The sequence below is a fragment of the Spermophilus citellus genome, assembly GCF_964194105.1.
Source record: "Spermophilus citellus genome assembly, chromosome: 1".
NCBI lineage: Eukaryota > Metazoa > Chordata > Mammalia > Rodentia > Sciuridae > Spermophilus > Spermophilus citellus.
This window is the reverse complement of record NC_138182.1, coordinates 31,525,980-31,539,467: the sequence shown is the minus strand read 5'-3', so window position 1 is coordinate 31,539,467 and position 13,488 is coordinate 31,525,980. Positions and strand designations below refer to the sequence as shown.

At 32.4% G+C, this 13,488-nt stretch overlaps 1 protein-coding gene across 6 annotated transcripts in view; it reads right to left on the bottom strand.

Annotated features, from left to right (window-relative positions):
- Positions 1-13,488, bottom strand: part of NBEA (neurobeachin) — a 638,449-nt gene that overhangs the window by 351,328 nt on the left and 273,633 nt on the right. For all 6 annotated transcript variants that reach the window (XM_081293195.1, XM_081293196.1, XM_081293198.1 and 3 more), the window contains exon 33: positions 12,584-12,711. In XM_081293195.1, the coding sequence (XP_081149321.1) occupies positions 12,584-12,711 (128 nt within the window). The remainder of the gene's footprint in view (positions 1-12,583; positions 12,712-13,488) is intronic.

Below are 13,488 nucleotides of genomic sequence, written 5' to 3'. Positions count from 1 at the left end.
ATCCAGAGTATACAAAGAACTCAAAAAATTAGACAATAAGAAAACAAATAACCCAATCAACAAATGGGACAAGGACATGAACAAACACTTCACAGAGGAGGACATACAATCAATCAACAAGTACATGAAAAAATGCTCACCATCTCTAGCAGTCAAGGAAATGCAATTCAAAACCACCCTAAGATACCATCTCACCCCAGTAAGATTGGCAGCCATGATGAAGTCAAACAACAACGAGTGCTGGCGAGGATGTGGGGAAAAGGGTACTCTTGTACATTGCTGGTGGACTGCAAACGGGTGCGGCCAATTTGGAAAGCAGTATGGAGATTCCTGGGAAAGATGGGAATGGAACCACCATTTGACCCAGCTATTGCCCTTCTCGGACTATTCCCTGAAGACCTTAAAAGAGCACACTACAGGGATACTGCCACATCGATGTTCATAGCAGCACAATTCACAATTGCTAGACTGTGGAATCAACCCAGATGCCCTTCAATAGATGAATGGATAAAAAAAAATGTGGCATTTATACACCATGGAGTATTACGCAGCACTAAAAAATGACAAAATCATGGAATTTGCAGGGAAATGGATGGCACTAGAGCAGATTATGCTTAGTGAAGCTAGCCAATTCCTAAAAAACAAATACCAAATGTCTTCTTTGATATAATGAGAGCAACTAAGATCAGAGCAGTGAGGAAGAGCAGGAAGAAAAGATTAACATTAAACAGAGACATGAGGTGGGAGGGAAAGGGAGAGAAAAGGGAAACTGCATGGAAATGGAGGGAGACCCTCATTGTTATACAAAATTACATATAAGAGGTTGTGAGGGGAACGGGATAATAAACTTGGAGGGAAATGAATTACAGTAGATGGGGTAGAGAGAGAAGATGGGAGGGGGGGATAGTAGAGGATAGGAAAGGTAGCAGAATACAACAGTCACTAATATGGCAGTATGTAAAAATGTGGATGTGTAACCAATGTGATTCTGCAATCTGTTTTTGGGGTAAAAATGGGAGTTCATAACCCACTTGATTCTAATGTATGAAATATGATATGTCAAGAGCTTTGTAATGTTGTGAACAACCAATAAAAAATAAAAAAAGAATAATGCTGGCTTCATATAATAATTTTGTAAGTATTCTCTTCAATTTCTTGGATGAGATTGATGAGGACTAGTGCTAATTATTCTTAAATATTTGTAAGAATACAACAATGAAGTCATTGGTGGTCTTTTCTTCATTGGGAAATATCTGCTTACTGATTGAATATCCTTACTTGTGTAAGTTATGTTCATATTCTATCTTTCTTCATGATTCTGTGTGGGTAGTTTGTTTGTTTCCAGGTATTTACCCACTTCTAGGTTATGCAATATGATGGCATAGAAATGCTAATAGTATTCTCTTAGTTTTTGGTTGGAGGTACCAGGGATTGAACTCAGGGGAACTTGACTATTGAGGCCCATTCCCAGCCCTATTTTGTATTTTATTAGAGACAGGGTGTCACTAAGTTGCTTAGCACTTCATTTTTGCTGAGGCTGGCACTGAAGTCTCCCTCCTCCTACCTCAGCCTCCTGAGCCACTGGGATTATAGGCATGCTCCATTGCACAAGGCTAATAATATTCTCTTTTAATCCTTTTTTCCCCATAGCCTTGGTGATAATGTCCGTTTTTCATTTTTTATTTTAGTTGTCTGAATCTTTTTTTTTTAAATCTGACTGAAGGTTTGTAAATTTTGTTGATGTTTTCAGTGAATCAACTTAATTTCATTAATCTTCTCTATAGTTTATTTCCTATTTTGTTTATATCTGCACTAATCTTTAGTGTTACTTTTCTTCTATTACCTTTGTGTTTACTTTGTTCTTCTTTTTCAATTTCCTCAAGGTAGAAAGTTAGGTTGTTGATTTGAAATCTTTTCATTTTAAATATATTTTTATTTTAAAAATAAGCATTTATTCTTCTGATTGTTTTCTCATGATCCTATACATTTTGGTAAGCTGTCTTTCAGTTTTCTAATTTTCCTTGCAATTTCTTCTTGAACTTATAGGTTATTTAGAATACACTGTTTATTTCCCAGATATTTTTGGAATTTTAATTTTTCATTCTGCTCTTGATTTCTAATTATGTTCCATTGTGAATAAAGAAAACTTGGCAAATTAAAATATTCTGTGGCCATGTACACTTAAGAAAAATGTATGTTTTTGTTTTGTGAAGTATTGTGAGGTACTCTCTGTATATGTGTCATGTGCAAATGGTCCATAGTAGTGTTCAAGTCACCTACTAACATGTTGAACTTCTGTGTGGTTGATTCATTATGAAAATTGTGATTACTTTTATCTCTTACTATTATTGTAGGTTGACTTCTCTCTCTAATTTCATCAATATTTGTTTCTTGTATTTTTGAACTCTGATATTTGATGTATATAAATTTATAATTTTAATCTTCTGGTGATCTGGTACATTTATCTTCATATATTGTTCTTGGTATCTAAGGCAGTCTTTGATTTAACCTCTATTTTGTTTTATATTAGTATAATCATTCTTGTTCTGTTTTGGTTAGCATTTTCATGGAATAGCTTTTTCCACCCATTCACACTGAACCTGAGTGTCCTTAAATTGAGTCTCTATTAACAGTCACAGCATAGAGTTGTATATTTTTTCTTAAATTCACTCAGCCCATTTGTCTTTTGATTGGGATGTTTAGTACATCTATATTTTGAGTAGTTACTGACAGGGAAGAACTTCCTTTTGCTACATTACTGTTCTCTGTTTGCCTTATCACATTTTACCCTCATTTCTTCCCTTACTGATTTCTATATGTTTAGGTAAGTGCTTCGAGCCCTTTTCTCCTTCATTTTTACTTATTTCTTAAAGTTTTTTTTTTGTGTGTGTATATATGTGGTAATCATGTGAATTATATGTAACATTTTAAAGTTATTACAATCTATTTTAAACTAAACAACTTTGATTCCATACAAAAATTATACAACTTTGCAGCTCTATAACACCCACACTCTATAATCATGAGTTACCTTTATATAGTGTGTAACCATTAACATATTTATATAAATATTTTTTATATTTTTTCTTTTAAATTGTACACAAGAAATAATTGTGGGTATAAAGTCATAACATATAGGCTTTCATATCTATATAAATGTTTACAACCAAACTTTATATTTTCATAAAGATTTGTGTTACTATCTATATCCTTTCTTTTCAACTTGAATGACTTTTTATAGCATTTCTTGTACATTTGGTTACTTTGATCTTGTTTAACTGAGAAACTTCTCCATTTTTGAAACTTTCACTGAAAATAATATTTTTAAGAGTTTTCTTTTTTTACTCTCAGAACTTTGTATGAATATATCATCTCACTGCCTTCCAGAATGCAAGATTTCTAAGAAATCTGTTCATCATCTTATAGAAAATCCTTTGTATTATTGCGAGTACCTTTTCTCTTGTTTCTTTCAAAATTTTGTCTTTGATTTCCAACAGTTGGATTATAATGTGTATAAGTCTGTATCTTATTGACTTATTCCAGTTGGAGTAGCTTGAGCTTGAATTCATACATCTCTTAAAATTTGGGAAGTTTTTTTTATAATAATTTCTTTAAATATGTAGTCTGCCTTTCTCCCTGCCCCCTCCTTCTGAGAAAGAGAGGCTCCCCCAGGCTCTTTTCACCACCCCTTTTTTCCCTTTAATTTAGCAATTTCACATGACCCTCAGCTTTGCTAATTCTTCTTAGATTATTTTGGCTCTTGAATTCACCTAATTAAATTTTTTCAGTTCATCTATTTTATTTTTCAACTTCAAAAAGATTCTCAACCTCCATATAAATTTTTCTTTTTAATAATTCCTGTTAGTACACTTTTGTTCATAGAATATTTTCCTGATTTTGTATACTTGTCAGTCCATACATTCCTTCAGCTCATTAAACATATTTACAATAGTTGATTACCAAATCTGCATTTCTTTATGATTGGCTTCTGAACTTGTTTTGTTTCTGTGAATGGGCCATGTTTCCCTTTCTTTGTATGCCTTATAATCTTTTATTGAAATATGAGCGTGGCCATCTCTCACAGCCTTTACTGATCCTCTTTGTACAGAGAAGATGTTCACTAATCATCATGGCTTAAAGACTCAGGGAGCTATCAAATATTTTCTGGAGAAGCATTTTCCCTGTGACTGTGTGCTTTTATTACAGTTCTGTTTATGCAGCTGCTTTTGAATATTCAAATTTTCTTAAGAGTCACAATTAATCTTCTCACAAGCATTGGATTCCTATCATATTCGTCTGTCCATAATTTCTTGCCCCAATCACACGATTCTGCAACCCCCCTGCATCTCTGTTATGATACAGTGCCTGCCACTACTTTCTATAGTCTACAATCTGTTAATCAAAATTTGCTTCCATCAGTATACTGAGTCAGATAAGACAGAAACCAGTCACTGTGGCAGCTACCAGGCAAGTGAGAATGTAAAAAGTCCAAAGTAAGAACTAGAAATTGGAATTTCCTACTAACAGTGAATACTGCACTGAACTGGGGAGGATGCAGGGTAAGAGCAAACAAAGTGCCATGGACTCACTCAATTGTTGAGTATTTTTTTCCCACTAGGTGTTTAATTCTTTATTATAGCTTACCTGTTTTGCAGAGTGTCATGCATTGTCATTTATTCAGTATTTCTCTGAAGAACAAAGACTTGATGATTCCTGACCACCATCTTGCTGATACTACTTTTGGTCGATTTTTAAATGGTGTTCTTTTCCAAAACACAATAGTTATGTTATCACATTTATTGAATTCTACATTTTGGGTGTGTGTGTGTGTGTGTGTGTGTGTGTGTGTTTGTCTAGAAATCTTTCATACTTTTGTTTAGATGTTTTCCTCATTTTCTTCTAAATATTTGAGATATGTATATTTAGTGAGAAAACGGTTTAATTACTTTCTTTTTTATGTTTAATTAACAAAAGTGTATTATGTTGATACGGATGCAATTATTACACTATTCCTGTCTTTCTCATCAATCTGCAATGGTAACTCTGTTAGATAATGTTACCATGTGTGTGTGTGCAATGTGATTCTGCTATTTATTTGACACAGGGATATAACTCTGGGTCACTACCATACAATACCATTATAAGAGCTTGTTCAATTCAAAATTATCTTGGGTCATTTTATTTCTTAATTTAACAATGTAAGTTTATGAGCTACCTTGTTAATTCCATTAAAATAATTTTGGATTATTAGAATTAAATTTTATTGAAATTGATGGAATCAACAGAGGCTGAAATAAAGTCTTTATGAAGAGCCCATCAACCAATAACATTTCACTTTATTTAGGTCACAAATGTCATTGAAAAACTTTTATATTCTTTGCAATAGATGACATTAAAATATCTTAATTGTAGTTTGGGGGTATACCTCAGTCGTATAGTTTTCTTAGGATGCACTATGGCCTGAATTTAATTCCCAGCACCACACACACACACACACACACACACACACACACACACACACACTTGTCATTATAAAACACAATACAACTCCATGAAAAATAGGTTAATAATTTTTTATATGAAATGAATAATTATAACCATTGTACAGCTAAGGAAATAGGCTTTTTGCCAAGTATCTCAAAGCTCTCCAAGTGTTTTGCCCTAATCAAAATCCTCTCCCCATTTGTAAGAAACTTTTATCCTGACTTTTATGATAATTATTTTCTTTTCCTTTATAATAAAGTTTCATTACCTAAATGCTACAGCTGTTCTGATGAACAAATCAGTTTCATTGATTACTTTTGTAATAAATTTTAAATCACTTTTAAGCTACAGGTACCCCCTTTATCATTATCTTTCACATGTAAATTATTTTGAAGAAATCAAGTCATTTGTATTGTAGAATTTTCACCAGTATAACTTTTTATTGAATTCCTTTGGTATAGTTCAACATGTTGGGTATAGAGGCTTAACTGAATTCAGCTTCATTTTATTCATTCAGTTTTAACTGATGATGATATTTCATCATCTGGGTAGTTACCTTTCTTTGTGTGATATTGGCAATCATTCCTGTTCAGATTTATTAATTCTTTAGAAGATGCTAAACAATTATCAATTATCAATTATCAGATGATCAATTATCAGATGATCCATTTTTACTAAGTAAAAACTTTTCCCATTAAGGTTTAATAACATAATTATCAGTTTACAAAAAAAGGACTAAACAAGTACTGGACTCTTTCCCTTCATTTATCAGTTTTCACAATAAGCTGATATTCTATCATCCTTTAAATTTTGCCAAATCAATTTGTAAATTATAACCATGGACTTGTGGACTTAAAATACATTCATTTGTGCCAATGCACTATAATTACTATGCTTACTGATACTCAAACTGCCTGTGGCCAATAGAAATCTCTTCAATTTACCTCCTGAATTCTTTTAACAATTTTTTATATCATCCTTATTTTTGGTATCACAAAATGTTACAGTACAATCATTGACATTTCCATATTGTGGCTAATGAATATTAAAGACCACTGTCTTGACTCTACATGTGCTCAGTGCTATTGGCTTGATCACTGCATCAAAGCTACTAGTATATAGAACATATGCTATAGAATAGAATATATACTATATATAGAATAGAATATATTCCATAGTATATATGGGTATATATATAGTATGGAATATATACCATAGTATATATGGATATATACTATGCTCATATATGGGTATGAGCATGAGTATGCATGTGCATGTGCACAGGTGTGTATTAAGTACACACTGATCATGTCCAATTCAAATTCATAGCCATAAGCTTTAACTTAAGTTCTTCTATTTTATATCTGAATCTCCTTTATAAAATTCAAGTCTGGATCTTTAAGCATATGGGGTAAAACTATCAGAATATTAATAAATTTACTGTTATTTTATCTAATATTATGCTACAGTTTCATAAATATACCAATAATGTGACAAATAGTAATAATTACTGCCCTTTTGGTTTTGAATTTTTCAGAGCATGGAGCCATTATAATTTATGGTTATCTGTATTTTAGTCTCTTTAGCTGTGATCTCTCCTATCAATTTGGTGGCCTAATATTTATTCTATAGAGGATTATTCAGGAGGGGATAGGGAAATAATAGTTCCTGATATCTTGCATATTAAGAGTTTAAATATAGTCTCTATACTTAATCTCCCAGGAACAAAATCATTGTTCTGGCTGAGCCACTTAGATTTTCTCCTGATAGATAGTGACTAGAGTCAGATGATGCAAGATGTTTACATTAAGAGACCATTCAGATTTAGGGCTGGGGTGCTAAGGTGGGCCACATTCTGATGAGAGAAAAGTGAAAAGACTGAGTAGATATACAGAAAGTAGCAAAAACTGGGGTCTATGAAGTTGAGAGTCAAAAGAAGCAGCCTTGGTTATTTACCCTACTTTCTCATTTATAGGCTGTCTAAAGTCTCTATTTCATTTCCTGGCCTTGTATTCAGTTGACTTTTGTTGTATCTTCATCATAATTATTTTACCTTGAATATTTTTGTGAGTTCCCATCTGAACATAAATAATGTTCACACAGCATAAACTGTGGTTTTTCAGAACTACTCTGCTATGATAGAACAAAACATTGAAAGGGACACTGCAAACAAAGACAAACACATAAACCGCCCCCCACCCCATATTGACAATTGGCACCCAAAACACATCTAGACCTAGTTTAAATCCAAATTACAACATAACCTCTTCTGAACTCTCTTTTAGAAAAGCCCAACACTGGTTCTGGAATGCACTCTCCATTGCTGCAGCAACTCATATCAATCTAACACTTCTGAACCACAGCTGTTTTGTCATCTTTTATCTGTAGGTTTTGATACTTGCATATAAGCTGGCTAAAGTAATTTTTATACTTAATTTGTAAATTAAAGAACTTGGGCTGGGGATATAGCTCAGTTGGTAGAATACTTGCCTTGCATGTACAGAGCCCTGGGTTCAATCCCCAGCACCACCACCACCAAAAAGAAAAAAAAAAAGCTTTAATTTTCTAATAAGTTCAGTAAAGTGCAAATAACTACTATCTTTAAAAATCCTTGCGTCAGAGGTTATGGCTCAGCAGTAAAGTGCTTGCCTCGCACATGCTAGGTCCTGGGTTCTATCCTCAGCACCACATATAAGTAAATAAAATAAAGTTATTGTGTCCAACTACAACTACAAAATAAATAAATAAATCCTTAATTATCCCTAAGAAAAATACACAGCAAAAACTACATAAAAACACCTAATGAATATTAATTGTATCAGTAACATGGATTAAAATTTCAAAGACTGCACCTGAAATAAAGTTGGCAGAAATCATTGTTCAAAAACAGCTAATGAGTATCTTAAAAGAAGTGAAACTACATTGCTCTAGAATAATCTAATAAATTTAACATGTTGATTAATAAAAGGAAAACTGAATATAAAACATTAAATAAAGATGCAACTCAAATATATTTCATGATTAACTGAAATTAAGTGTTTTTATTTTCTTTTAAGATGCGAAAATAATGTTACCTAAATTCAATTTTATTCCTGCTATACTCATAAGTAAAATGAAGTCAAAAGCCATGAGATTTATTCATCATAACTACCATTTCTTGAAAAGATACGTTTATCATGTAAATATCCTGTGTTCTTCACAAGGGTCTGACAGTTTTTCTTCTTAGAAGACAGGAGAGTAATGTATCACGTTAGAAAAAGTAGAGAAATGGGGGGAGAGAGAAAAAAGAATGAACAAGAGTACGTGTTCAAGAATGAGAACTTTCCAGCTGGGGATGTACTTCAGTGTCAAGAATACACATCTAGATGCATAAGGTCCTGGATCAATCACCCTCTCCCTCACACACAAATAAAAAGATAAGACAGGAAAGGACATGCATTTCTACAGTATAGGGTAGAGAATAACATAGAATAAACCTTGGCTGAGTATAATTACAAACTCCTGGATATAGATGGTTAATTAATGCGGGGAATCATCATCACAGAATATAAAATTTTACCTATCTCTTCTTATTTTCAAACTTTATGTCTACCAAAAATTAAAATGTCTTATTCAGGTAGAAGGGGAAAATAATAAATATTATCTAACAAAATCTAAGCTAGCAATGACAATACAAACATTACAATATTTCCTATTTCAAGTGACAATTTTATTCATGGTACAAAAAAATGCCACAAAAGCTTAGAAAAGAAAGCATTAATTTCACTTATGGACCCTGAAAGAACATTCAGTGATTAATTATAACATTGGAGAGAGAAAAAAAGAAAAAGAATCTATGCAGATGAAAGAGTTGCACAAAAACAAGGAAATGTGACAGTGCAAAACTTTGTTTACATGGTTAAGGAAGGTCTTCTATAGCAAGAAGATAGAGACTATTTGAGTCTGGAAAGGCTAGTTATAACCAAATTCTGACAGATACTGAATGTTTTTCTATTATACAGCAAAGTTTTTTTGGATTTTGACTGGCAAAAATTTTATTTTGCCAAGTAATGATATTTAAAAAACAAACAACCTAAAAATCTTCCATTTGCTATCCTTTCATAAGGAAATGTCATTCTAACATTGCAGGGAAGGACATGAAAATTATACCTACATAGCTTTAAAGCTGTATGTACTAAAATTCTTTGTGTACTGAAAAGTTATAAAACTGTATTTGGCTAATTCAAAATGAACATAAAATATCAAATTCCAAAATTTCAGTTCTAGCATAATCACTCCTCTAAAAATTCATTCATCTTTCTGAACTGATTATCAGTGGGGGCATGTTTTTATTTCTCTGTCAACTTAATTCAGAATATTTGAGGTATACTTTGAGAAGCCCAAGAAAAATGGTTCTCAATTACTCAGAAATTTCTTCTACCTTCTCTCTGTACTGATGAGTAAAAATTAAGTAGGAAAAAGCTCAACTGTTCAACCATGGAAAATACTGGAAAGTAGGCAATACATGGGGATCATGCCTGCCCAACATAGAATAGTTGAAAAGTTATATGAGAGTAATTCCTTAAAACCTAAAATTATCACAACAGTCACTTAACAGCCAGTAATGTTAGCCTTAAATCTTAACCTAATTTCACCTCTATTTTGGTTACTAGAAAACCTAGTGTAGAATTTGTTAGTTTTCATAATAGTATAGGACCCATTACTAACATTACTACATTACTAACTTTATTCCTTGCTTCATTTATTTTATCTTTGACCAGTTATGACGTTTTATAAATTTTAGGAAAAATATACATAAAAATACAATGCACAAAAGGCCTGTACAGGGAATGAAGAGACATTTCAGATTTTTAAAAGTAATGCTTATTTATTTTTTTAATTATAAAAGTAACACATTACACAAAAACATGAAAATATAAATAACTGGTGTTCTTGCTTCTCAATAGCATATAACCACAAGAAAATCAAAAGAATTTTTAAAAAGAAAAATAGGCCATCAAAAAAAATCCAGCAATAACTTTGGTATTCTTTGGAATCCATAACTAGGATTCCTCCAATTATAACTAGATTGATATTTACGCTATCTTGGAAGATATAAAACATAGCTTAATATTAATAGTATTTGGATAATCAGCCTCCAAATTAATATTATTTTCATAAATTATTAATTCTCACCAGGTAATTATAAATACTGAAGTTTAAGGAGAAAGATTTTTAAAAATTGGATTTTTACCTAAAACATTTACATTGTGTTATTAATTATAAAATAAATAAATTTAGGAGAAAAAGCTATTTGAAAGAAACAAATGAGCAAATTTTAAATAAAGTGAGTTTGAGGCCTCAATGTGATGGAAAATGCCCATGCCAGGCAGCTCAAAATCTGTCTAGAATTCAAAAGACACAGAGTTTAACTGTTACAGGAATTAAGTAGAAATAGGAAAAAATATTAACCTTTCAAAAATGTGTAAATATGAGTGAGAGGCATTTAGGAGCAGGTAGGATTAAGAGTAGGTATATACAACCATTTCTGATCCAGGTTTTAGATGGGTATATGCCCTCAAAAGTGATTATGATTAGCAAGTCATTTAGTCTTAATTCCTACTATACTTGCATATTTTTTCATTATAACAAGTAACCTTGAATTCTAATTCTTGGTTTTTATGATTTTTTGTCCATGAGACTAGATAAATTCCTTTGAGGTAATTATCAATGTCTTTTAAATCCTAGCACCAAGGATGCAAACATTTCCTCTTCTATTCTGAATGAATAAACAAAAGTATAATTTTGTACAATCATTAAGATAAGTCTAGAACAAAGGTATTTGAATTATAGGCACAATCTGTGACCAAGAAGTAGTTTTTAAGTTTCTAAGAACCTTTAAAGTTTGTTTTGGAACATTTTCTATTATACTTCGTAGGTAGAAGTGATGATAATAATAATGGTGACCGCATCAGTATCTAGTGACATTTCCACTCTTCTCAAAACTCAACAGCTTTCTCATACCACACAAGATAAAGCTGAAGACTCATTTTCTCTCCTGGCCTAATATCCAGCTATGTTCCTTTTGATTCACTTTGCTCAAGCCACACAAAACTGTAATTTTTTAATTTTTCCGATTTTTCAATCCTGCCACTGTATGCCATGTGCATTTTATAATTCTGTTTTTATAAGAACACTGGAATGCTCACTTGAAGTCCATTTCATAGAAAGGAAATTAAGATTCAGAGTGGCTCCATAACTCACAAAGGCCATAGAGCAAAATATTGGAATAGGATTCAAACTGATGGGATTCCAGAGGCTTAGTTACTATTATGGTCTTCCCAAGCAGTGGAGAGAATAACAGAACAGGCACAGGAAAATAAAGTGGACAGGAAGTAAAAAGCAAAAACAATATACAGGGCTGGTAAATCCATGAACCACCTAAAATGGCAGCTAACACCACTAACCACCCATAGAATCATACTGATAGTGATTACCCCTTTCTGAAGCTTAGAAATAGCCATAAAATAAAGACTTTCTAAAAGAAATAATACTTCAGTTATTTTCAAAGCCACTCTCTCAGTACCGCTATATAAATTAAATCATCATCACAGTGAATTTATCTTTTTTGTCTCCTCATTCTACTTACGCTGCTGTTGGGAAGAAAACGATAGCTTCATAATTCCAGTTTGTTATTTCTCCACATTTTTAATGCCTTCTTAATTAAGGATTCTTACATTACAAATGCTACATGAGTAAGAAATTTCACTTACAGAAGCATTTCTCAGAAATTTTAGAGAATATTGTTTAATAAACATGATATTATAATACTAAATACATAGTCGTTCTGATAAAACTGGAATTAGAAGAGTCAGAGTTTCCCATTCAAACACCTTTCAAAGTTCTTCACTTTCAAAATCTACCACTGGCTTTGTGCAAAATTCCACTGAAAAAAATGAGTAATGAGAAGGCATATATCAAAAATCTTATTAAAAGTTGTGGACATAATGTCTTTTCATTCCTTTGGCAATATCTACTCCTGTAGAATCACAATTTATGCCATGATTAATAGATACATTACAGGAAACTAAAATAATGAGAATAGAGAGAGAAATCATACCTTCTATCAATAGCTCTTGTCCATGACTGCCAAGAAGTGTACGAGATAGGAATGGGGCAAAGTCTACAAAAATTTCACGAAGAAGAGGAGCAACTTTTTCTAAAGCTCTTTCAAGTTTTGCAGTGATGCTGTTAAAATTAAGACATAAAAACTAATAAATATAATTCAATATAAAATGTGGAATAAACTTTACTTCTAAATTAAAATCTCTAAAAACCATAAAAATCCAATTCTAGCCCAAGGAATAACAACAAGCTTCATGTAGAAAGGACACTACAGTTTCACATACAGTCACAGGCTACTCATAGATTGCAGCTGAAGTAGAAAAGAATCAGAGTTCTGCTACCTGCAAGGGACAAAGACTGCTCATAGCTCTAGGAGTATCAGGAAAATGAGTTCTTATATATCCTGTCTGTCTATCCATTGAAAGTAAATGGTTCAGAACACATCCTCTGTGGTCATTATGCCAGTTACAAAGAATTTAACTGTTGCTTTCAAGAAGGTATTACCTGAAAAGCTTGAAAGCTAAGGAAGTAACTGGAATTCAGTTGACTTACTTACCCAAAGTGGGCAATTCCCACTTCAAAATTCCACTTACTTTTATCAGTCCCTGAATTAATATTTATATTGTAGACTACTGAGTTAATGTCCTTATTTAGGTACTATATGGAATTCTTGAAAATATTTTGAATGTTACAAGAAAAAAAATAGATGAAGAAAATATTACTGCTTTGGCAAGTGAATAACTTGGTAACAGATCTCTCTCTCTCTCTCTCTCTCTCTCTCTCTCTCTCTCTCTCTCTCTCTCTCAGCATGTGCTTTAGAGTAAAACTGCATAGACTGAAATTCTAGCTCTGCTGTATGTTAGCTAGGTGACCATGGGAATATCAGACTTCCTATGCCTG